General features: G+C 54.0%; 7 protein-coding genes across 7 annotated transcripts; 3 read left to right on the top strand and 4 right to left on the bottom strand.

Annotated features, from left to right (window-relative positions):
* Nucleotides 1-2,073: 2,073 nt before the first annotated feature.
* Nucleotides 2,074-4,371, top strand: BGZ61DRAFT_77 (acyltransferase ChoActase/COT/CPT). The gene is made up of 3 exons (XM_046257080.1): nucleotides 2,074-2,340; nucleotides 2,432-4,094; nucleotides 4,169-4,371. Exons 1-3 carry the CDS (start codon nucleotides 2,301-2,303, stop codon nucleotides 4,293-4,295), a joined length of 1,830 nt encoding a protein of 609 aa, XP_046111441.1. The 5' UTR covers nucleotides 2,074-2,300; the 3' UTR covers nucleotides 4,296-4,371.
* Nucleotides 4,372-4,681: 310 nt separating this feature from the next.
* Nucleotides 4,682-6,514, bottom strand: BGZ61DRAFT_470184 (adenylate cyclase associated N terminal-domain-containing protein; the record flags this gene model as incomplete). The annotated part of the gene is made up of 5 exons (XM_046248050.1): nucleotides 4,682-5,125; nucleotides 5,181-5,691; nucleotides 5,744-6,066; nucleotides 6,129-6,387; nucleotides 6,468-6,514. 5 exons carry the CDS (start codon nucleotides 6,512-6,514, stop codon nucleotides 4,682-4,684), a joined length of 1,584 nt encoding a protein of 527 aa, XP_046111440.1.
* A 1,175-nt stretch (nucleotides 6,515-7,689) lies between these two features.
* BGZ61DRAFT_436738 (Ribokinase-like protein) lies at nucleotides 7,690-9,700 on the top strand. Its single transcript, XM_046244028.1, has 2 exons — nucleotides 7,690-8,282; nucleotides 8,416-9,700. Exons 1-2 carry the CDS (start codon nucleotides 8,027-8,029, stop codon nucleotides 9,552-9,554), a joined length of 1,395 nt encoding a protein of 464 aa, XP_046111439.1. The 5' UTR covers nucleotides 7,690-8,026; the 3' UTR covers nucleotides 9,555-9,700.
* A 533-nt stretch (nucleotides 9,701-10,233) lies between these two features.
* Nucleotides 10,234-13,224, bottom strand: BGZ61DRAFT_436737 (MCM2/3/5 family-domain-containing protein). The gene is made up of 3 exons (XM_046244027.1): nucleotides 13,063-13,224; nucleotides 10,437-12,993; nucleotides 10,234-10,367 (listed from the first exon to the last, which is right to left on the bottom strand). Exons 1-3 carry the CDS (start codon nucleotides 13,133-13,135, stop codon nucleotides 10,334-10,336), a joined length of 2,664 nt encoding a protein of 887 aa, XP_046111438.1. The 5' UTR covers nucleotides 13,136-13,224; the 3' UTR covers nucleotides 10,234-10,333.
* Nucleotides 13,225-13,487: 263 nt separating this feature from the next.
* BGZ61DRAFT_542749 (Cullin repeat-like-containing domain protein) lies at nucleotides 13,488-15,619 on the top strand (the record flags this gene model as incomplete). Its single annotated transcript, XM_046255237.1, has 2 exons — nucleotides 13,488-13,701; nucleotides 13,761-15,619. 2 exons carry the CDS (start codon nucleotides 13,488-13,490, stop codon nucleotides 15,449-15,451), a joined length of 1,905 nt encoding a protein of 634 aa, XP_046111437.1. The 3' UTR covers nucleotides 15,452-15,619.
* A 1,333-nt stretch (nucleotides 15,620-16,952) lies between these two features.
* On the bottom strand, nucleotides 16,953-20,730 carry BGZ61DRAFT_470180 (uncharacterized protein; the record flags this gene model as incomplete). The annotated part of the gene is made up of 3 exons (XM_046248049.1): nucleotides 16,953-17,704; nucleotides 17,763-18,475; nucleotides 18,524-20,730. 3 exons carry the CDS (start codon nucleotides 20,728-20,730, stop codon nucleotides 16,953-16,955), a joined length of 3,672 nt encoding a protein of 1,223 aa, XP_046111436.1.
* A 1,106-nt stretch (nucleotides 20,731-21,836) lies between these two features.
* BGZ61DRAFT_338587 (uncharacterized protein) lies at nucleotides 21,837-22,826 on the bottom strand (the record flags this gene model as incomplete). The annotated part of the gene is made up of 1 exon (XM_046239143.1): nucleotides 21,837-22,826. The coding sequence occupies one exon, from the start codon at nucleotides 22,824-22,826 to the stop codon at nucleotides 21,837-21,839; it is 990 nt and encodes a 329-aa protein (XP_046111435.1).
* Nucleotides 22,827-22,951: the final 125 nt, after the last annotated feature.

Below are 22,951 nucleotides of genomic sequence, written 5' to 3'. Positions count from 1 at the left end.
CGGATTTGGTCTTTGCGTGTGTGGTTGTACTATTACGTCTAGATGCCTTTTGATTTGGTCGGATTCTTCTTGTTTGAGATTTGTGTACCTGTGATTCGAGGGAAAGGTGTTAAGTAGTAATACCTGTCTTGATTATTTATTTGACTTGACGACGGTTCGGTTCCAATTCCTGGCCCAGGTCCCGGTCTATTGCCGGTCCACGACAAGGACCTGATGTGGTGCATAGGTACCTACCGACATATGCCAGGGGTGCTGTAGATGTGCATAGCTACGGATCTCGGGCAATGGGTGAGAGAGCAGTTGGCTACTCTTTAATGGCAGCAAGTGTAATGGTGGGGAAGCAGAAGACTAGCCTAACCCGGTGGCATTAGGTCTCGACATTTGGTTGGTGCTGCTGCACGACATAAGTACACGACAGGGCTGTATGGGGGGTCGGGTGAGTAGGTAGGGTATATGTGTGAGGTATGGAGAGCAAACACGGAGCAACGGCGGTTGCACATCTCGACTTCGGGCATATTCCGGAGAGGTCCGGACCAGCGGGGGGCCGGGTGGCAACGAGTTGAGAGACGGCGCTAGGTAGGTACGGAGGGGAGTCTTAATCATAGTGTAGGAAGGAGCCGGCCGCCGCCGGAGGGCAACATCGAGGCCAGTTGAAGAACATCGCATCGCATCAGCGAAATCCATGGGCCGACGCCAGTGTGCCGTGCCACCTTGACCCAAGACCGGGAACCGGCATGTTGATAGTCTCCCAAACCGAATCTGCTAAGGGTGATGAACACACCAAGTGTACGTGGTCAAGAGGCATGACGTGGCCTTCTACATTCGTATTGCTGGAGAATATTATGAGTAGGTCGCTGGCATTGTTGAGAGGGAGATTGAAGGGGAATAGTAGTCTAACGGGTCGGCGCATTGTGGTGCCTTTCATCTTAGCAACACGCAGGCACATGTTTAAAGCGCTGGGACCGACGGCAGCAAAACTCATCCGCAGTCAGTCAGTCAGTCAGTCAGTCAGTCAGTCTCTAGGTAGAGAGGTAGGGGGTCCATTGGCCACCGAGATGTTTCTTTTTTGCTGGACAACAGGGAGAACTCTGGTGATTACCCAGTACGTACCAATTAGTTAGCCGCATGCCGTGCCTGCTCCTGGCCCCAGCCTGTCTGTACCTCGGCCCAAGGCTGAGGCGGGGCGGTGACGTCCCGGGACGCGGGCGCGGAGAGGGACCACCCCCAGAACAAGTTCCCCAATGTCTCCACGGGCGGCTGGGCCTCATCCACACCCATGTGCGCAATGCAAATAAGTTGTGGAAGGAGACACAATGAAGAAGGGATAAGAGCTTAGCAATGGTACATACATAGGTAGATTCTGTCATATGGAGACTAACTTAAACGGCCTTGCTTCCTGGCACGATCATAATACATCTGAAATTCTGAAGACATGAGCCTCCCAGCCCCAACCCTGGCCGGCCACTGTGGGCTTTCCCCCGCCAAACGATTCAGTTTGTCTCCATCGTTCCTTCCGTGGCCCCATTCCTGCCTGTCCTTGCCTGTCCTTAGCCTTGCCTTGCTGCTTCTCCAAGTGCAACGCACCTACCCACCTCCTTTACCTAGGTATCCCGTAGCTTCTACCGACCTCAGCAGTTGCTCCAGCTCCACCAGCTCCACCAGCTCCGCCATCCTTCCCGTCCTCGAGCCGAGGCCTACGTGATAGTCCACGGCTTTTACTCCCCACCAACGCCTGTCTCACTGTTTCGCGTCTCCCGACTCCCGTCTCCCGTCTCTGTCGAGCAGGGTTCTTTAAAGACGACCATTGCCGCCGCCGCCCGCCGCCATTGACCAGAGCTCTCTCCGTGTCCTGTCCCTTCCGGTTCGCGTCTTTTGACCATCCTTCTGAGCCCTCGCACCTCGCTTGCGCCGGCCATGTTGACTTTAGCCCGATCGCCCGCTCTGAGGAACAGCTTCCGTCACATCAACGCAACGCGTACCGTCAGTCCCCCGCTCTCTTCTCTGTCTGTATCTCACTCCCTCCTCTGTCCATTCACTCTTTATGCATGAGCATCCGCGAATACCTGTCCACCTCCTCCACCAAATAGCACCGGGCAACCGGGGTTTTTGGCACGGGTCGTGGTGGTGCGGGTGCCCGCGATGGTCGGTGGCATGGGTACCTCTCGAGCTACTCATCTCCGTTTCTTGGCCTGCCTGCTCTTACTAGAATCCCCGACTACCCGGCTCCATTTCTTCGCCCGGCCCGTTCTTCATCTTGCTGTTTCTCGATACTGACTTCATCTCTGGCGCAGACTCTCATCATGGCCCCAACCAAGCGCGCCAGTAGCTCTATTCCTAAGGGTACGCCACAACACCCAATTCACATGTGACAGATGCTCTTTCGCGTTGTCACACGGCCCCTTTCAATACCGCTGACACAGACTCGTCCTAGGCTATGCCGAGGACAATTCAAAGGGCCCCATGCTGAGGTTCCAGGACTCCTTGCCCCGGCTGCCCGTGCCTTCCCTCGACGAGACCGCCAAGCGCTATCTCAAGACCCTCCGCCCTCTCCTCTCTCCCGCCGAGTATGAGGCCAGCGAGAAGGCTGTCCAAGAATTCATTCGCCCTGGCGGCGTTGGCTCCAAGCTCCAGGAGAAGCTCACCGCCCGCCGTGAGGATGCCAACACCAAGAACTGGATCTACGATTGGTGGAATGAAGCCGCCTACCTGGCGTATCGCGACCCAGTCGTTCCCTACGTCAGCTACTTCTACTCACACCGAGATGACCGCCGTCGTCGAGACCCCTCCAAGCGTGCTGCTGCCATTACCACCTCGGTTCTTGAGTTCAAGAAAATGGTCGACGCTGGCACCCTCGAGCCAGAGTACATGAAGAAGCTCCCCATCTGCATGGACAGCTACAAGTGGATGTTCAATGCCTCTCGCGTCGCTGCCAAGCCCGCCGACTACCCTGTCAAGTTCTCCCCTGACGAGCACAAGCACATCATCGTCATCCGCAAAAATCAGTTTTTCAAGATTCAGCATGAGGTCGATGGCAAGCAGCTCAACACCTCGGAGCTAGAGCAGCAGTTCAAGCGTGTGTACGAAGCTGCTTATCGTGTTCCCGCTGTCGGCGCTCTGACCTCGGAGAATCGCGACATCTGGACCGATGCCCGTGAGATCTTGCTGCAAGCCAGCCCCAATAACAAGGCTGCCCTCGAAGCCATCGAGGCAGCCTCGTTCGTTGTTTGCCTGGACGATGCCGCCCCTGTCACCTCCGAGGAGCGTGCCCACCAGTACTGGCATGGCGACGGTGCCAACCGATGGTATGACAAGCCGCTCCAGTTCATTGTCAATGACAATGGCACTTCTGGCTTCATGGGCGAGCACTCCATGATGGATGGAACCCCTACCCACCGCCTAAACGACTACGTCAATGACCTAATCTTCGGAAACAAGCTCGACTTTTCTGACCCGAGCATCCGCTCCAATCTCCCTGAACCTCAGCTTGTTAAGTTTGACATCGACCAAAAGGTTCAGACTGAGATTGACCGTGCCACCAAGGACTTCCACGACGTCATCTCCCAGCACCAGCTTGCCGTCCAGGGTTACCAGGGCTACGGCAAGGGTCTCATTAAGAAGTTCAAGTGCTCTCCTGATGCCTACGTCCAGATGATCATTCAGCTGGCCTATTTCAAGATGTACGGCAAGAGCCGTCCTACATACGAGTCTGCTGCTACTCGACGCTTCCAGCTCGGCCGCACTGAGACGTGCCGGACCGTGTCTGATGAGTCGGTGGCCTGGTGCCAGGCCATGGAGGACGGCTCGTTGGACGACAAGACACGTGTGGACCTCTTCCGAAAGGCCATCAACGGCCACCTCGAGTACATTACCGCTGCCTCCGATGGGAAGGGTGTCGATAGACATCTCTTCGGACTCAAGAGGCTCCTCGAACCCGGCCAGGATGTGCCCTCCATCTACAAGGATCCTGCCTTCGCCTACTCTGCTTCTTGGCACCTGTCCACCTCTCAACTGAGTTCCGAGTTCTTCAACGGCTACGGCTGGAGCCAAGTCATTGACGCCGGGTTCGGCATTGCGTACATGATCAACGAGAACAGGTAAGCACTCAAGGCCCAATCCTTCCACCCGGATTTCGGAGTTTTGCGAGCATGACGCTAACCGGTTTAAATAGCCTGAACTTCAACGTCGTTTCCAAGGGTCTGGGAAGCGATCGAATGAGCTACTACTTGAGCGAAGCTGCCAGCGAGATGCGCGACCTACTCATTCCCACCCTTGAGCCACCCAAGGCTAAGCTGTAGAGTTGGGGATTCATATTTATGTAGACAGACGGTTGGCGCCATCCATAGTCGATGTGCGCGGAAGGAGTTATTCTAGAGATGTCATTTAGGATGTTGGGAACTGCCCTTTTTACATGTCTTTGCCATGCAGTATTCTAGCGCCATTGCACGTTCACGTTTTATCCTTCTCATGTTTAGCCGAGATAGAAGGCAAACGAGGCAGGGATGAGAGACTTAGAGACAGATAGAGGCCAAGACTTAGCCACAATTGCACCACAAAAAAAACAGACACGCTGTTTGTCATTGTCAGTGTTGCCACTCGACTCCTAAATGTACACGATAAAAGCGGTTCTCGCGGTATCCTAGTCCTACAGGCCAAATATCCAAGCGCAATACCAATCACGTCCTTAGCCGGAATGAGCCACAATCTCATTGACCAGATCGTTCTTTTCCTCATCGAAGTAGGAACAAATCTGTGACGGCAAGGGCACCTCCTTGTAGTCCTCGTCGGGGCCAGAAATGACATTGAGGTTGATGCCAGCAGACTTGCTCGTAAAAATCTTGGTACCGGTGCTCTCCTTGCTAAAGTAGATCTGGGCGCCATCGATTTGGTCCATCATGACGGTTGGGATAGTGCCCATAACCTGAAGAGCAAAGTTTTGTGCCTTGACCACGTCTACGGTCGAGACGAGGGTATCAACAATGAGGGACAGTCGGGTCGAGTTCTCCACCATAACCTGGTTCGCTTTGCCCTTGACAATGATGGTGGTGTTGTTGCATCGGCTGATAAGAACCGATTGCGTCAGAGACGCCTCAATCTCTATCGGCTGCGCCTCCTTTTCGTAGTTTTCCTAGGCCATGGGTCAGTAGGCATACTCAAATCATGACGTTCCAGAATTAGCTTACAATTGTCCATTTGTTTCCTTCGAGCTCCTTCTTGGGCGGCTTCTTGAGTCGCATGCTCTCAGGCTTGGGCTTCTTGCCGGGTGCCGGGCTCTTACCGCGAGACGAACCATCGCGGTCCGATACAGTTGAGCTTGCGCGAAGAGACGGGTTCTTGTGCGTCATCTCGGACTTTTCTACTTTTCGGAGGCCTTTTGTAACGGACTCGCCCTTGTTCAGCTCAGAGAAGACAGCTCCAATACCGCCCGGCGCCGCAGCAGGGGCCGGTTCGGCCTTGATATCCAGAACCGGGGGCGGGCCGGGGGGAGGAGGCGGCGGAGGCGGCGGACCTCCGGCTGAAGGGGCAGGGGCAGCAGGTGGGCTAGGGTCAGCAGAGAGAGACTTGCCGACTTCCTGGGCTGAGCTGCCGTTGGGGTTCCAAGTGATACCACTGGGGAAATATTGCTTGACGTAGTCGGCCAGATCGCGGAAGAGTTGGTAGAATGCCTGAACCCACTCAACTTGCTTGGCATCCCTATGCAATCGGTCAGTAAAAGCGACTTGGGAACATGCCTGGAGAGACGTACTTGTCCTTCTGCTCTTTGAGGACCCTGTTTCCAAAAAATTGCGCCGATCCAAGACATTCCTCTACATGCTTGTAGGGGCGGCTATCAACAGTGACCCATGCCAGGACCATGATGCCGTCGGCGACGGTGCTGAGTTGTGTATACATGGGGTCAGGGCGGTTCTTATCCTTCAGGTCTGTGACAGCCATCAGAGCTTCGTTGATGGGCTTGAGAAGCTCCTGATACGCAACCATGTCCGGGCCAGAAAGGTCGGGCTTCTTGGCTTTAGTGGAAATTAGGAGGAACTTGCGTTGTTCTTGGAGTCCCTTGTGGACCAATGCGGCCTGGTTGATGTCGATGTTAGTTGCCAGAGTAAGCAATTCCGTATGGTACCCCGGGGACGAACCTGTTGAGCGACGAGGCCCCCGAGCTGGTTGCTGAGCTTTACATATTTGTCGACGGCGGAGCTGAGAAAGTTGTCGAATTCCTCGATGGATTCGGGAATGGCCTCGGCAGCCGGCTTGGGCGGCGCAGGGGCGGCGGGAGGCGTGGAGATGGCGGTAGCTACGGAAGGAGAAGCGATGGGGGGGTTCGACGCAGTGATATCGTTAGGGACATCGGTGGAGGAGGCAATATCCTCGAGTCGGGATGTTGCAGCTTCGAGGCTAGACAGGAGGTTAGCACTCATGTGAAGCTACATTGGTGGACAGGGTCGCTGGGAGGGGAGGGAGGGGAGCAGGCGTACCGCTTGATGAGCGTAGTCAGGTTGTGCATGTGGTTCGTAGCCGCCATGATGAAGAGACTAGTCGTGTTGCCCAAGCTAAGCGTTCTGTGTGGTAAAGAAAGACCAGGTGAGAGGTCAGGATGGGCCGACGAAGAATGTCTCGCAAGGGGGCGGGACAAGGAGAAGCAGCTGGAGAAAGAGCTGACGGAGCGCGTGCAGGCACTGGAAAGGCGCTACCTCAGAGTCGCGGAGAGTTGTAGCGCAGGGAGGAGCTGTGTCGCAGATATATATATCGCGGGATGCTACTGTTGAGTGAAGGAGCCCGGGATTGCGTGGGAGCCTTCGGATACAAATGAGGAGACGACGATGTTGAGGACGGGTAATTATCAGGAGTCGCAGTAGGGAAATGGTACCCCGGTAGGTAGCTGCCTTGCAGCTAAGGTGGTGGGTGCTGTGATCACTGAGAGGCGCTGTCCTTCCCTAACCCCTGGGCCCTAGCTCAAGCCACTAGCTTGCAACTTGCGCCCCGGAGCTTCAGCATCCGAACGCCGGCCTTGGGTCCGCAACCGACAGGCCAGCGTTTACGTAAATATGAACATTACCCTAGAGTTGTGGTCGTTTAGCAATCACTTGTTTGAATGGGGCGGTGCCTGGATTTGATAACTGGTTGGCTCTTTAATCTGCTTGCCTGGCTTCTTTTGAGTGTGCATAGATAAGCAGGCAGCCTAATATCTTTCCAGACTATGCAAGCTTGAAATCTGACATCTACGTCTTAACATGGCTTTCTAGCTGCCGGCTTCACATCATGCCTGCAGCCCAAAACACGTGGTGGTGCAGGTTCGTGAATGATATCCATCCCTGCGAGACGTGCCCACGAGGTGAAGAACTCCCCGGAGATAGATACGAGGGCATGTAGGCCAGCAAATGAATGACATGACGCCCCAAAGGTATCAGTAGCCCTGAAGTCGACATTCACGTCATGAGAGCAAAAGCGTGGTGGGTTTGTTCGTGGAAGCAGAGGTAAGCATCCATGTTGGCATGGAAGCCCCCTGAAAGAGCCGCCAACTCCCGGCATACTACGTAGTGAGTTACCCACCTGAAAAATTGCATGGCATGGTACACTACAGGTACCCGGAAGTTTACGAGTAGGTCACTCGAAGCGTGAATAGCGAGGGCCCGATACCTGCGCTCCTGCAGAAGATACTAGTGGGAAACTGATAAGCTGACTGTCGGATCTGCGAGCAGTGCAGCGCAGTCCCACCCAACCTCAGCCCAACTTGAGACACCGCCCAGCAACAATGAGACCAGTCCGTTCTTCGACATTCATAACGACCTTGCTCGCCTTGGTACCGTAAGGTGCAAACCATGATACCGCTTCCATTTCCCATCCGTGGGTAGATTCAATTCAGAACACTCGCCCAACCCAACTCCGCTGAACTCCACTGAGCTCCCCTTCTCACGCTTTTCACTGCCCATATCCGAGGGCAGGGTTAGAGGAACCGACGCGAGTGAGGCTCAGAGTCTTTGCTGTTGACTCACTGCGCCAGCCTTTCAGCCTCTGTTATATTAGAGTGGCCGTCATGGAGGTTACTCGTGATCGGCTACAGCATTCCATCCAAGATGATGGTCTCAAAGTCCCAGCGGTCCCAGAAGTTGTCGAAGTTTCACCCGACCAGCCATCGCAGCCACTCGACGACGATGAACAGCAGCTGTTGGAGCTGAAGCAGCAGGAGCAACAACAACTACAACTCACCTCTCCCGAGGAGCAACAGCACAGCACCCAGGCGCGAGAAGATGTAGCCATTGATTTTGTTACCCTGGGAATGTTCATCATCGGTTAGCGCGCCCGTGGACTCTGGGAGCGTCTGCTACCTGAGCCGCCTCACCCCAAACCCATCTCATTCTCACCTCACTCATGACTGGTATATACGGAGCAATTGCTGACAACTCATGACATTGGTTTCCAAAGACGACATTGACTTTATCCCTCCGACCCCCCCGGTCAAGAACATCCTCGGTGGCGCCGGTGCCTATTCTGCCCTGGGAGCCCGTCTCTTCTCTCCGCCTCCCATCTCATCCTCAGTTGGCTGGATTGTCGACCAGGGTTCCGACTTTCCGCCTGCCCTCTCCACGCTCATTGACTCCTGGTCGACCTCGGCTCTCTTTCGCCACGATGGCCTTCGACTCACCACCCGCGGCTGGAACGGCTACGAGGACCTTTCCGAAAAGCGCGCCTTCAAGTATCTCACCCCCAAGAAGCGTCTAACCGCAGATGATCTCACCCCGACGCTGCTCCAGTCGCGTTCCTTTCATCTGATATGTTCCCCTACGCGCTGCAGGGAGCTCGTCTCTGACATCACAAAGCTCCGTAAAAGGGCCATACCCGCAGAGGCCTATACCAAACCCATCTTCATTTGGGAGCCCGTTCCGGATCTGTGCACCCCGGATGAGTTGCTTAACTGTACAAACACTCTCCCCCTTGTCGATATCTGCAGCCCTAACCACACCGAACTGGCGGGATTCATGGGCGACGACGGGCTCGACCCTGAAACTGGTGAGGTATCTACCGTTGCGGTTGAGCGTGCCTGTGAGCAGCTCCTGGCTAGCATGCCCCTTCAGTCCTTTACCCTTGTCGTCCGTGCCGGCGACAAGGGCTGTTACATCGCCAAAAATGGCGGGAGGAAGCGGCAGCGCGACCCTATCTCTACGACCAAGCGTCGCAAGAAGGATTATGTTCGGGGTGGCCTTCAGCCCGACACCGATATGGAAGCCCTCTTCGCCGGTCTTCTTCAGGACGCCGGCGGCTTCGTCGCCCGCGAAGAGATTGAAGTGGACCCGGGCGTTGAGCGATGGATTCCAGCCTACCACAAAGGTCCTTCAAAGGTGGTTGACCCCACTGGCGGTGGCAATACATTTCTAGGCGGACTTGGTGTTGCCCTTGCCCGTGGTGAGCATGTTGAGGAGGCTGCTATATGGGGCACGATAGCGGCCAGCTTTGCCATCGAACAAGTTGGTGTTCCCGTGCTTGGTAGAGACATGGATGGCCAGGAGACTTGGAATGGGCAGGGTGTTCAGGCTCGGATACGCCAGTTTAAGCAACGTCTATAAGTACCTATCAACGGGAACTGCTTGTTCGACTCCTGTCATTGGGTGATGGGATAGCAAAATAAGATATATATCTACGGACGACCTTTCTAACATCTAAATGGCATAGGTACGCCCTACGCTCCCTTACATACGTGACTAACCTGACCGTTCACTCCCCACCTTCATCCCGTTCCCATCCTGGTGCCCATTATCACTCTGGGCATTCGACTGAGTCGCCCGACCCTGGTAGGCGCATATTTTCCAATTACTATCTAATTGATATAAACTATCATCTGTCTGTTGGCTCCAGAACAAACACTACTTGTTTTGGACAAGACCGTCCATATGCCGACCTATCCTCTAACGATCTCATGCGCATTAGCCAATAGGTGAAGGCTCAAGTACCAGTCGCATACACAGACACGCTGTCACCCTTCTATATGGCTGATGAGGCCCCGCTGATAATACAAGTCTGGGCCACAGCGCAAGGTTGGTCCTTCTATACGGCTGATTGTGAATGACCTCAAGTGATTGAGCCTAAAACGGTGAACATCTGAGGCGAAAATGACACAGACTGGGAGTCTGTAACATCCGGAGGGTTGCTCAGCAGGATGATGTGGCACGCAACCCCAACATCTCTTGACATAGGTTGGGCTGATCACACACTGGAGCGAAGGGGAATGGTGGGGAGTGGAATAGCTTCTAGGAGTCTCAGTTCACACCCATGGTTTCCATTAAACAGGTAGTTCACACTCATAGCTTCTATCAAACAACCAGTTCATACTCATCATGGCCCGTCATTAGATTTTGTAGACCAAATTTCCATCGGTAAACCTGAATTCCACGTTAGTCGGCTGCTTGCACAAGGGGCATACGCAGAGCATCCATGGATGAACAACTTACATGATTTGGTTTGCTTCTTCCATCTTCTTGAGGGCTTTGGTGGCCTCCTCCTTACCGAAGGCGCCGCCGTCGCGATTTCCAACCCTATGGTTGACGGCCTTGACAACAGCACCCAACTCGGCCGAGTCGTCCTCAAATAGATCAGTACTGAGCAGCTGTCCTAAAGCCGCGCGGAATGTAGAGAGGCGCTCAATCGTGATAGGCGCATCGTCAATCGCTAACCCGGCCGTACCACTGGCGAGCTCATCCTCTTCTTGCGACTCCACTTGCGTCTGTAAGGGTAACTGAGAAGAAGGTATGGATGATGCGAATGAAGTTTGTGATTGGGATGATCTCTGTCCCACTCTCCCGGACCGACGTGGCGTAGGCCCAGGGGCGCTGTTCTCTTCATTGTCGTCATCCATTCCCTCACCAGACGCATCTTCTGCGCCGCGCGAAGAGTGCGATGTGCCCGCCTGCAAGCGGGCGCTTGCTCGTGTTGATCGTGATGGTGTCCCTGTCGACCGAGCCCCGCTATTGGCTTTATCGCCGTCCTCGCCGTCCTCGTCGTCGCTCTCCTCACTGGACGAACCAAAGTCGACAGGCTGAGTCTTCCTGCGCTTCTTCCGGGATTCGTCCTCGACAACCTCCTTAAATAGGGCAAATCTCAAAATTCCCTCTGCCGCAATAGCATCGCGTTCCTCGACTCTGCTGGACAGCCGGGACTTGGCATGCGCAGTAGCTAAGCGAATGATGGTCTCCAGGGTACGCACGGTCAGCGGGCTCGTCCTTCGCTGGTTACCTTCCATCTCATCATTACGCAAGCCAACATAGATATCGGCAATCCGGTCCGAAGCTTCCTGTGTCAAGACAGGCTTAACTCTCATCTTGGAATATTGTATATACTTCTTCATGAAGGGGATGCTCAGAATCTCGGGCTTCTTATTTGAGCCTCGCCCGGAGGTTACCGTCACACCTGAGTGAAGCATAGCGTCGTATTTTTCGTATACTTCAGTTGGTCCTTGAGAGTCGGTCTGGTTGCTGATAGCTACACCTAGGGATTGCGTGCCCTGTTCTCGGACTGGCGCACCCTCCTCGGTCCCAGGCTGGCGGTATCGGTGCATTCGCAAGACGTGCTCAGAAACGTGACGGTCCCGTGTATCCTCTATGTCATCAGTTACGACAAACAAGAGATCGAATCGCGACAACAGGGAGTCCGGTAGTGCAATGTTCTTGTGTGGGTCTTTGTGCGGGTCATACTGGCCAAAGATGGGGTTGGCGGCGGCAATGACACTGCATCGAGCGTTCAAGGACGTATGGATACCAGCCTTGGCAATGGTGACAGTCTGTTGCTCCATGACTTCGTGAATGGCAACTCTGTCGATATCGGACATTTTGTCAAACTCGTCAATGCAGACGACACCTCGATCCGCCATGACCATAGCACCAGCCTCCAGTCGCCTCTCTCCTGTTTCCTTGTCGGAAGTGACAGCGGCTGTCAAACCAACACCAGAGGATCCCCGACCAGTTGTTGCTATGGCGAGGGGTGCTGTGTTCAGCACAAAGCGCAGCAATTGAGACTTTGCCGTGGACGGGTCGCCAACCATCAGAATATTGATATCTCCACGCAGATGGGTGCCATTTTCCAGATTTTTCTCCATGCCGCCCAGAAGCATGAGCAAAATTGCCTTCTTGACGTAGGCATGGCCGTAGATGCTTGGTGCCAGCGATTGGGACAGCAAGTCTAGTAGATTCTTCTTCTTGGCAACCTTATTGATGTTGCGGATATCCGTATCGGTGATTGTCGCTGTTGCGATACCACCGCCTGATTTGGATGAGAGAAGCACCACGTTGTTTGCCAGAATCATCGTCTTGAACAGAGCGCTGTTGTGATTTGTATTCCGGTTACCGAGGGTGCGATATATACCCACGAGTTGAACACGGTCTCCCGGCTTTACCCGGTCGACCAGATCATCATCAAGAATGACATCAACGCCACGCGGAAGCTGGCCTGCAGGTGCACGCTCTGGCATCTCCTGGATGGATATGGTCTGGTGGTCTCGATAGGTACAGAATCCGTATTCTGTGGTGAGGGGGTTACCATCGTCGTCTTCGCGGGGATAAACACTGGAGGTGGTGACTCCATTGGTCATGGTCTGATCTTGGTACTCGCGGAAATGGAACTTGTCCTTCTTCTCGTTGTAATGCACACTCTTGACGACCTTGGGCCGGATTAGGGAGGTTCGGGTGACGATGCCTTCGATGGAGACCATGTAATTGAGGAGATGCGATGATAGCGTGCGTGGATTGCAGGCATTAAGACCAAAACTTCCAGCCCATGCACAGTAGTACACAGTATCTCTGGCCGTCTGGTCGGGGCGTGCCTGAGGGAGCGTCTCGACGATCTTCTTGACGGCTTGATCGAAGGCCAGAGTGTAATCGAAGGGCTGTTGCAGCAAGCCCTGTGCAATATCCGGATTGTGACTACGCACATGGTCGAGATTCACGGTCAAACGGCGCTCGTTCTTCTGGAGCATCAGGATGATGTCCGATCTGTAACTCCGCACCTGGGGGTTTTCTAAAATCAAGGGTTAGCTATTTGCATCGGCACTCGGCAGGGCATGGTAAAAGGGGTGGTCGGCCGTACTTGGGTCCAGAAACTCCTCAGCCTGGCGAATTCGATCGCGCACGCCATCATCATCGAGCATATAGGAGTCCATGTTGTCTGTTGAGCTGTGATGCCGTGCCTCTTCTTAGAGTGCAAGCAAGAGATGGATGGCGGGGGTGAATGTGAAGGGGGGCAGTTTGGATATTGGCGCCGCGTTGACCAGACGCGTCTTTTCGCGTTAAGTGGGAGCGGCTGGGTAGGGGGTGTGGCTGAGCTTCAAAGCTCCAGTGGCTGGAGTGGGGAAGACGTAAGTAGCTAGGTAGCTAGCTCCCTCCATACCAACGACAGCGACAATTCGAAGCTTTGGAACATCTCCATCTCCCATCCACGACTGCCTCACTCTCATGCCCGTTGCGTACCGCATAATCCGTCCCTATACACATTTTCCTCTTTATCTTTGAGCCATGGCCGTCGGCCTCGCCAGCAGTGGCCACAGTACGCTCGATGAGGAGGCGCGAGCCGAGGTCGACGTTCTGAACTCGCGTCTCGAGAAGACGACTCAGTTGACCAAGAAGATCCAGTCCTGCCTTGGCCGGCTTGACGCTACCGGTAAAAGTGTCCGCGATGTCACTGGCCCATTGAATGGAGAAACTAGGCGCTTGCAGACGCTTGGAAATAGTGAGTATCGTGTCAAGTTCCCACATGGCATCACGTCAGTCTTTGTTGACCAAGACCAGATATCGACTCCGTGCTCGCTGCCATCGACCGCCTGCGCCAGCCTGCCGATAGTAAGAATGACGAAGAGCAAATTATACGTGTTGGGCCGGACAAGGCTGGCCTACCCAACTATTTGGCATCCATCAAGCGCCTGACTAAGTCTTTGACCGACATGCAGGCGTCCAACTTGCGCGCCAACCAGCAGACAATGACAGACCTTGCCCGCCTCATCAAGTCGGGCAATACCCAGCTTGAGAACCACTTTGACAATCTACTCCGCGCCGAGACTCCTCGTTCTATTGAGCCGCTGCATTACATCACCAAAGACAAGCCCTTCCCCGTTCTTTCCCAGGACAAGATCGCACGCCTGGGCTTGGTTTACTCTTATGTCTCCGGTAGCCAGCAACAGGGCGGCCAAGAGTCACCAGTTGCAAGAATTTATGCCGAAGTCCGTGGGCCATACCTATCCTTATCCTTGGCCAACTTGGCTGCCGCCAGCGTCAACACTGCCAAGAAGAAGAATGCAGATGCCATCTATCGGGCGGGTACCAACGGCATTGGAACATATGCCCAGGCTATGGAGGGCCTTTTCCTCGCTGAGTACGACAATGTCTGCAGCATATTCACACGGGAAGACTGGGGCATCGTCTTCCAATCGACTTGTCAAGCGGCTCTAGCGGAGCTAGCACGGACTCTGCGCGAGCTCAATGCCCATATCAAGACCCACCTCCACACCGACTGCTATCTGGCATACGAAGTCACTGAGATTTTGTCTACCTTGTCTGGCAAGTTGGATACGCGGACCGGTGAGCTCAAGGGCTCGCTAGCTGCAGCAGCGAAGCCGGTCCGTGAAACGGCAAAATCATCCTTGTCCGAACTACTTGACGAGACGAGGCGAAAGATTGGCGTCCTGCAAGTTTTACCTTCTGATGGCGCTCCAATACCCGTTGTGTCGGAGTCGATGCAGAGGCTTCAGGCAATGGTGGAGTTCCTGCGACCCATCTCGAGCATCATGGTCTCACTTGGTGACGGGGGCTGGAAGTCAAGCGCGGCATCCAACGGTCGTTCGACGGATGCCATTCCCAGCCTCGCATCGTTCGACATCGGAGCAGATGGTCGGGACATTTTTTCCCATTACTGCCTTGATACGATTGATGTGCTCCTTTCGTCCCTTGATCAGAAGGCTCGGATGCTTTTGAAGGGCAAGGCGGTTGCTGGAGTCTTCATGGCCAACACCGTCGTCATCATCGGACGCATGGTCCATGATTCTGACCTATCACCTCTCCTCGAACCAAAGCTCGAGATGCTTGATCAATGGCGCAAGAAGTCTACGGCAGCGTATACGGATGTTTGCAAGGATCTCTCAGTATACCTCTTCGATACCATACACACAAACCGATCTCATCGCCCCACGTCAGGCCCGGCTGACTCGGCATCCGTTATCAAGGGGCTAGGAAGTAAGGATAAGGACAAGATCAAGGAGAAATTTACGCAGTTCAACAACGCGTTTGACGACATGGTTTCGAGGCACAAGTCCTACAGCATGGAGCGCGAAGTGCGGAAGATGTTTGGAGAAGATATCCGCCAGAAATTGCAGCCCCTCTATGACCGATTTTGGGATCGGTATCATGAGATTGACAAGGGCAAGGGCAAGTACGTCAAATACGACAAGTCGTCCATTGCTGCTGTATTCCTGAGTCTCGCGTCATGATTTGTTGCCGCTTGATTTATGTGTGCAGGAATCTCCAAGGCGTCGCATCTCTATGCCGTGGTGTGGTTTCGTTGTCGTATGATAACGGGTTCCGGTAGGTACGCGGCACCAATCTCCGTCTTGACCTGGAGCACGTGTTTTCCCACGAGGGGCATCGTCCAACGAGTTAACTACGTGTTTGCAACAACTCGGGCGGCCTGCATTGAATGGATATCGCCGAGTGATGGCTCTTGAACTTGAAATTGGACACCAGGAACATTCTATTGAATCCGTCTCCCATGGCCTTCCAGTTCGGCCTTCCAGTGCGACCCTTAAGTGCCGCCTCGCCAAGAATTAATGACTCCGGACTCCAGATATCGACAACGACGCCTCGCAAGACGAGCCCGCGCCGAGGTGTTTAATCCCCCCCCCCCAAGAAAAAAAAAATGGCCGACAAAAGACGGAGGTGGACAGGTTGGTTTATGCGGGACATTTGGGGCAAGTTCCGCAGTAGTCGTGGGTGCCAAGGTCGCTCGCCTTGCAGCAGCTGGTGCAGCAGCCGTCAACGACGGGCTGGGCCTCGTGGATGGCCATATCTCGTGGATTGGGTTTGGATTAGAAGCTGGGGATGTTGACGATAGTGATAGAGCGTGGGAGGCACAGTAATGTCGTCTTCTGTCTGGGTATCCAGATAATACTGTTGAGGTTGCTGGCTGGAGATGGGAGAGGCGGTACTGGGACTACTTGATTGTCGGATCTAGACAAGATTTATACCTCAGCCGCGTCCAGGGGTCTGGCAGGTCAGCAATGACACGACAGGCTCATCTGTGGGGCTAAAAGTGAGGCTGATTGGGACCAAATCGGGGTGACACTGAGGCTGCGACACCGCGACGCCGTGACACTGTGACAATGCGCCAGCGAGGTTGAGTGAGAGCGCCTCTTTACCCCGGCAATCTGGGCCATTTGAAGTGACAGGGATGTGAGGATGTGTTGGAGGGATCAGTGTAGGGGTGTGGCCGCCTGTTGAGTGTTACTCGTGCTGGATGAAACGTGAAACAAAGCCATGCTCCACGCCTCCATTGTTGGTGTCATCGCCATCGTCATCACGCATGCTGAGGAGGCATAGAGTATGTGCGTACGGTCTAGTCGATGCCCAAATTCCAGGCTGCATTTGCATGGGAGCCTCTGAGTGGATGGCCGTCTGGACCCAATCCAATTGCCCTGGTCTCGACAATTTTGTTAGCTGATGCTGAACGTCGTGGGTAGAATGCGCGCCGCTTGGCACAGCCGTCCCTCAGCTATCCATGTCCTTGCCAGTTCCAAGTCTAGGACAAATTGGACCTACCACGGCGTAGTTAGTATGTACGGAAACAGGCTGAGGTGCCGTCTGCCTGTGCATGGTGCACAATGTAGGTACCTCGCATTGGCTTCCGGCCTCGTGCCCTCGGGCACTTTTGGGGAGGGGGTTGATTTCAGGATCCTTGTCATTGCATCTATATATGGATGTCTGAGCCACGACAGCTCATCCATCGGCCTTAATCCCACTGCCAAATATGTCGTCAATCCGGCTCCTTCGTTCCCACATAATCGTTCCGTCAGACTTGCGTTTGAAGTAGAGGATCCGGTGCTGCGGGATGAATTCCTCATCCGTTTGCTCACTCTTCCACTGGCCAACCGCTTTCTCTTGAGCACCAGTGAACCGGTCCTCGTATCCAACAACGTAGTCGTTGATGTCTAGGCTGCCGTCCCATCGGAGCCTATTGAGCACGTCGGCTGCCGTCCGAAACTTGCCCAGCCCCGGCGCTTTGATGGGCGTTGGTGTTTTGGAACCCTGCGCTGCCGCCTTCTTGTTCAGCCTTCCTTCGGCTCCACGAGGCGGCTGCTCTGCATCAACATCATCGTCATCTGCATCCATGTCGTCCTCTGAGTCATCGTCCTCGCTGTCGCCGACATCCTCTCCCCAACGACTTTGATCAAGTCCGAGACCGTCGAGGTCATGGGCTCGGACGAGCGACGTGCTCATCCAGCAAGATTGGCAGTCGAAGTACTTTTCGTCGCGACGAATCCTGGTTTCAAACTCCTGCAGAACAGTCTGGAGTGACGCGTGTGCAAGTTTGGCCTGTTCCTTGGTCGACTCGGCTCCATCCCACCCCAAGCCCACCAGATAGCATCCATGATATTCTGCGACTGAGATATCTATCGCAGCAGAAGACCCGTCCACAAATCTGGCCGGCCAGATTCGTGCTAGAATGCCCTTGAGCTTCCTATCGATATCTATTGACCATGTCAGCACTGTCCAGAATCGCCAAAGCATAGAGTAGCACCATCTTACCAACTAAAAGCATCACACAGCGTGACTCTAACCAACCGATAAATCGGCTGCCCTTCTCCGGCGATGGGCCCCAGTAGTGCGCATCAATCTTTACGTAGCTTCGATACGCCTGCAGGAACTCGGCAGCTCCCTGGCCAGTAGGCTGATGCAGTCCCGCATCGTTCTTGATGCCCCCGCTTAGAAGGCTGTCCCAGGTCAAGCTATCCGTCAATAGGAGATCCTTTGCTCGGCTAAACTCCTCAGCGATCGCATTGACTGTGGGAACAGAAGCATTCACGGCAGTGTTCAGCGACGGGGTATGCCAGCCGAGCAGGCAGAGCGGCTCTCTGAAGGTCCGGTTGTACCTTACCCCTTTGTGGAAAAATGGGTCAAACACCATTTGGCTTTTCCAATCGAAAACTGCATAGTGGTGAAAAAATGTGACTATGATATCAGATGCAGTAACGGTTTCCCCGTGGCACGCTAGCATCTTGCAAACAGGCACAAGTAGGACAGAGATATGAATACCCCCTAGAAATCCAAACTTGGCAGCGTAGATACCCCGGGACCTGGCCCATGCTTTGATAAAGAGATGGGCAAGTCGATATTGCCCCATGTCAGGAATAGATCTACGGAGGTAGATGAGGTCCCGTGCAGGTTTCAGCTTTACTAGAGCTTGTAGGGGAAGAGCAAAAACTGGATCAGTCGACGGTCTCTTCATGATTTCCGACCACCTGTGGCAAGTAAGTGCTTTGTTCGCACGCTACAGACCAGTGACTCACCTCTCTGCAATAGATGTTGCAGCGCAGTATTGTAGATCCACCTTGATACCACAAACCTCCAGTTCCAACATGTATCCGGAGTTCGCCTTAACCCGTCGAAGGACCTTGATTCCTTCTGAGGCTGCCTTTCTGAGTCTCTGGAGAGCCAATAAAAAGAACGTCTTGGAGCTGATGGACCCAATACAGAGGCAATCAATGTCCGAGGCATCTGTCCAAACTCCAAGGCCATATGAGCCGACCGGAACTATGGTCAAAACTAGACCTGATCGCGAATCAGCCTGTGCACCAGGCCTATCTGCATCTAACAGGGCGTTTTCCAGAACGAGGAGCGCATGTTTCCGTCCAGCTCCATCGACTTCAGTTGGCAAGCAGCCATGACGGTCCAAGCACCGCTTCAGATCATCGAGGTTGTGAAGACCGGGCGGCGCTTTTCGCAAGTGAACCTTTGTTTCCGGCAGGACAGATTCCTTCGTGTCGTCCTCTACCGAAGCGCGTACAAGTAAGCACCGAACCCCCCAATGATCGCTGGCATATGACGGCTCATCCCCATCAGATTGTCCAGATGGTGTCTGACCAAACATGTTGAATCCTTGTGGGCGATATTGATTGTTCGGTTTGATGAGGATCCTATCATATCTCTGGGGGCGATTATTCAGACCGGTTCCAACCAATTTGGCGGCCAGGCTGTTGACAAAAGGATTGAATGTTGCACCCTGCTCCCCTTCATAGGCGTCTGCAGCGCTCTGGTAGTCGGTCACCACGTCAGATGACTCCCCCGACTCAAGTCGAGTGGTCAGCCAGGTGTCCTGGAAGCCTGCATTTGACAAAATCATGTCAATATCGTGGAGATATTGGACCGTATTGGAGGTGATATCCTGCTTCTTTCTGGCAGCGTCCACAGTGTAAGATGACGTGGCCAAGTTGAAGTCGCCGGCTAGGATCCAGGGATGCTGTGCATAATGGATTGATAGATGGTCAAGCATTCGTTGCACCTCCTTCATTTTTGCAACAACAGCACCGTCGGTAAGACCCTGGCTCAGATGGCAGGCAGTGAGCACCCAGGGCCGAAATCGATCGTTCGAATCGCGTGTACCGATGGTGGGAAACTGGACGACAGCGCAACCTTTATGTTTTCTTTGAAAGGGTAGATGCTCCCATTGGAGTGGGAATTTGCTCAGAACTACCACATTGAGCAGACTAGGAAGGGGACCAATATTGGGCTGGCCAGGGGGTCCATGTGTGGCAAATGGATATCGAAGGCGGATGTCTTTGTTAGCGAGCAGGAAGGGCAGGAAGTGGTCGGTGACTTCTTGGAGCACCAGGACATCGGCGGCGGCACGACTGGAGAGCAAGTTATCCACAAGACCTGGATACCGGTTTGAGTTGGGAGGCCACTCAAACTCGGCCAGAACGTTGTAGGATGCAACGATGAGGTTATCCAAGACAAGCTGGGCGTCGCCTACAATTGGAGACATCGCCGTTGCCTGCCAGGTCCCGGAAATGCATTGAAATGACGGCTGAGCGGTTGCCTTGGGAGTAAGGGACAGGTCACCAGACTTAAATACAATCCCCGGCGACTCATAGAAGTGTTGAGGGGGTTGGAACCGGGTGAGGAGTTGCGATGAGAGGTCCAAGGTGGCCCATAGCATCATTGGTCGGGGACCTTCGCCCCCCGAATGAGTGGCATCGCGGGTGAGGAGCGCAATTTGACCCAAATCCCAAGCTAGCGGACTGAGCAGACGGACTTTTTCGATAAGGAAGTGGTGCGGCGCCGCGAGAGCGTCGTCACTTTGGCCAATGGTCATGTGTGGGCGATAGTCACGCCCACGAGGCTGGTCAAGGGCATCGCATATCTCGTCCCTGAGCTGCGAGAGCGCGGCAGTATCGGGTCCATGGTCTGGACGGAGAAATATGGTATTATGGTGCTTGCGAATAAAGGCGTCGCCTGTACCCAACTTGATGCGGCGGTGGTGATGCTGGCTAAGCGCGAGTTGACTGAGGATGTCGGCGGCGTCCGAAAGGACCTCTGGTCGCACGAAGGGGTAGATGACATTGATATGAGGAGGCCATGCGCCATAAGCCTTGTCGTAAAGACATCTTAAGCGGTCCGCATCTGGCCAGATATCTCGTGGTGGGATTAGGCAGAGGGCCGTCTGGTGAGATGTGAAGGCGAAGGGCGTTGTTTGGCCTTCGGTGGGCTGCTCCATGATATCGCACGACTGACTCCCCTTGAGGAAAGCAACTGGGTGGTGGACTTGGCTCGGGAAGGTACCTCGGCCGTTTTGTGGGGGTGGGACTAACGGTACCTACCTGGTCACTGAGGCAGCCCGATGCAATGTACCTTCAGGGGTGCGTACCTTTAGGTACCTTGGTCACTAAAACGGGCTGTGAATAGATGCGAGGCGGGTAAAGTCGGAGGGTGATTGATTTAGTCTCAATGTTATCTATTGTTGGAGAACACTGCAGGTATGCAGTATTTATACACCCTCTCCATTACAGGAGTTTGTTACATTGCGTCCCCGGGGACTCTACTCTAATGCCTTCGCCGATGACTCCCATTCTTCAAATCTTGAGGAAGCCAGCCCCGTTAGGCTGATTGAGGCGATGCAATCTCAGCCGTGAGTCACACGGGGCCCATTGTATGATGACTGCAACAAGATCATCAGGACTCATACGAAAACGCCTTGGCGAAGATGGCGTAAGGTCTCTGCCGATGTTTGAGCTTCTTGAACCTTCAACCAGTCTTAACCGCAGCGTGTTCGAAAACGCTTGCTCGACACGTGCGAAGTGATTCCAAAGGACGGGCCTGGCCTCGGGACAACCTGATCCTAATGTGTTTAATCGACCAAATCCGCCATAGTATTACTCATCGTTTTAGGCCATGAAGAACTACATAATTAAGTACTCGTAGTAGGTAGTTATTCGCTACAGTCCAGGCGGCCGGCAAATGGGCAGCACATCAATCGCGATTCGTCCTGTTCTTCCCAAGCGCTTCCACCTCGTAGTTGTCAAGTTGAAGCTCAACACGTCGCCCATTGACTTCCAGTCGAATAATGGACACAGAGTGTGTTATTATACTAAACAGGCGGGATTTCGGGTGACACCGTCAGACACTGACGCCCATTCCATCTCTTCTACCTGTCCATTAACAGGCCAAGGGACAAGATCGTATAGATTTGTCTCAGTCGCCGCTGCATAGCGTTGGCTTACCGTGAAGCATATCAGGATGGTGCATGTTGAACCGACAGCAGTTTTGCAGATGAGATTGTCCCAGGGCGCTATCGTCCAGACCAGGCCAATCTCACAAGACTCATCAACAAGCGGCGCCTTCAGGGCCCCAGTCGATCGTGTCCGTTGCATTGCCTTTGCCCTCCATGACCGCTTCAAGTTTATCCTCAACTGTAACCCATCCGTGCCGTTTCTGGGAGATTGCATACTTGATAGGGTCCTTCCATTCCTTCCACCAAATGTCCTCGCTTTGAACCACACACCGCCGGCCTGGTTCCCCATTCTTGGTCGTCGCAAACGGCCACACAGCTTTAATCACCTCAAACTTATTCTTTCCGGAGAACAAGCTGGTCAAGTTTGTAAAGAAGGTATTGAGCTTATCGGGGTTCTGCACCACAACCCGGCTGTGGGTGACAACAAATGTCACGTCAACAACACCACGATAGTTGAGCGATGCCACGAGACTCCGGAGTTGACCCTCCATCCACTCTGTGTCAAGGTTGGCCACAACACGGTCCAAGGCGAAGAGTTTCACGGCCGATGCATCCTGGACATACCGACGACACCACTCCTCCAAACCCCCTTCACCAACCTCTGGTAAAACATCAGGCCGGCTACCACCACGGTACGCTAGCTCGCCCTCGCCAACACAACGTATATAATCAATGCGCTGCTTTTCGTCATCGGGCACAAGAAGATTCATGAGGTTCAGCTGGATGTTAAAGTCTACTTTGCGACCGCGGCTGCCTCGGATATGGATCTGGGGCTTGGGGGGGACCGACGCCTGGGCCCGAATCAGTGACACCAGTGCGTTAGCGTTGGTTGACAAGTACTCGGCCCGGGAAGAAAGTGTTTTGGAGTCATTCGACAGCTTGAAGAGTGGTGGTGAGTATAGCCGATAGTCAAGCCTTGGGAGTCCGGGATATCGCGTCGGGAACTTCGTTCGCTCAATGTCCTGCTGCGCGGGTGATCGCGCAATCAGCGAGGTTGAAGGTCCTGAGTACGGAGGGGGTGTCGCCTGTCGTTGTCTCTCCTCTCCATCGCCCGACAACTCAGACAACGCCGTAGAGTCCATAACAATGTGAGTTGCCTTGTCCATGTCCGGTGGCGATGTGTGTTGTTTGAGAAAACTGTAAGATGCAGCTGATAAAGGATGCCTGAACGGTGTCGTATTTCTCGTATTACAGTGGCGAGAAATTA

This window comes from Ilyonectria robusta (genome assembly GCF_021365365.1).
Source record: "Ilyonectria robusta strain PMI_751 chromosome Unknown BGZ61scaffold_1, whole genome shotgun sequence".
Lineage (NCBI taxonomy): Eukaryota > Fungi > Ascomycota > Sordariomycetes > Hypocreales > Nectriaceae > Ilyonectria > Ilyonectria robusta.
This window is presented reverse-complemented; position numbering and strand designations above follow the sequence as displayed.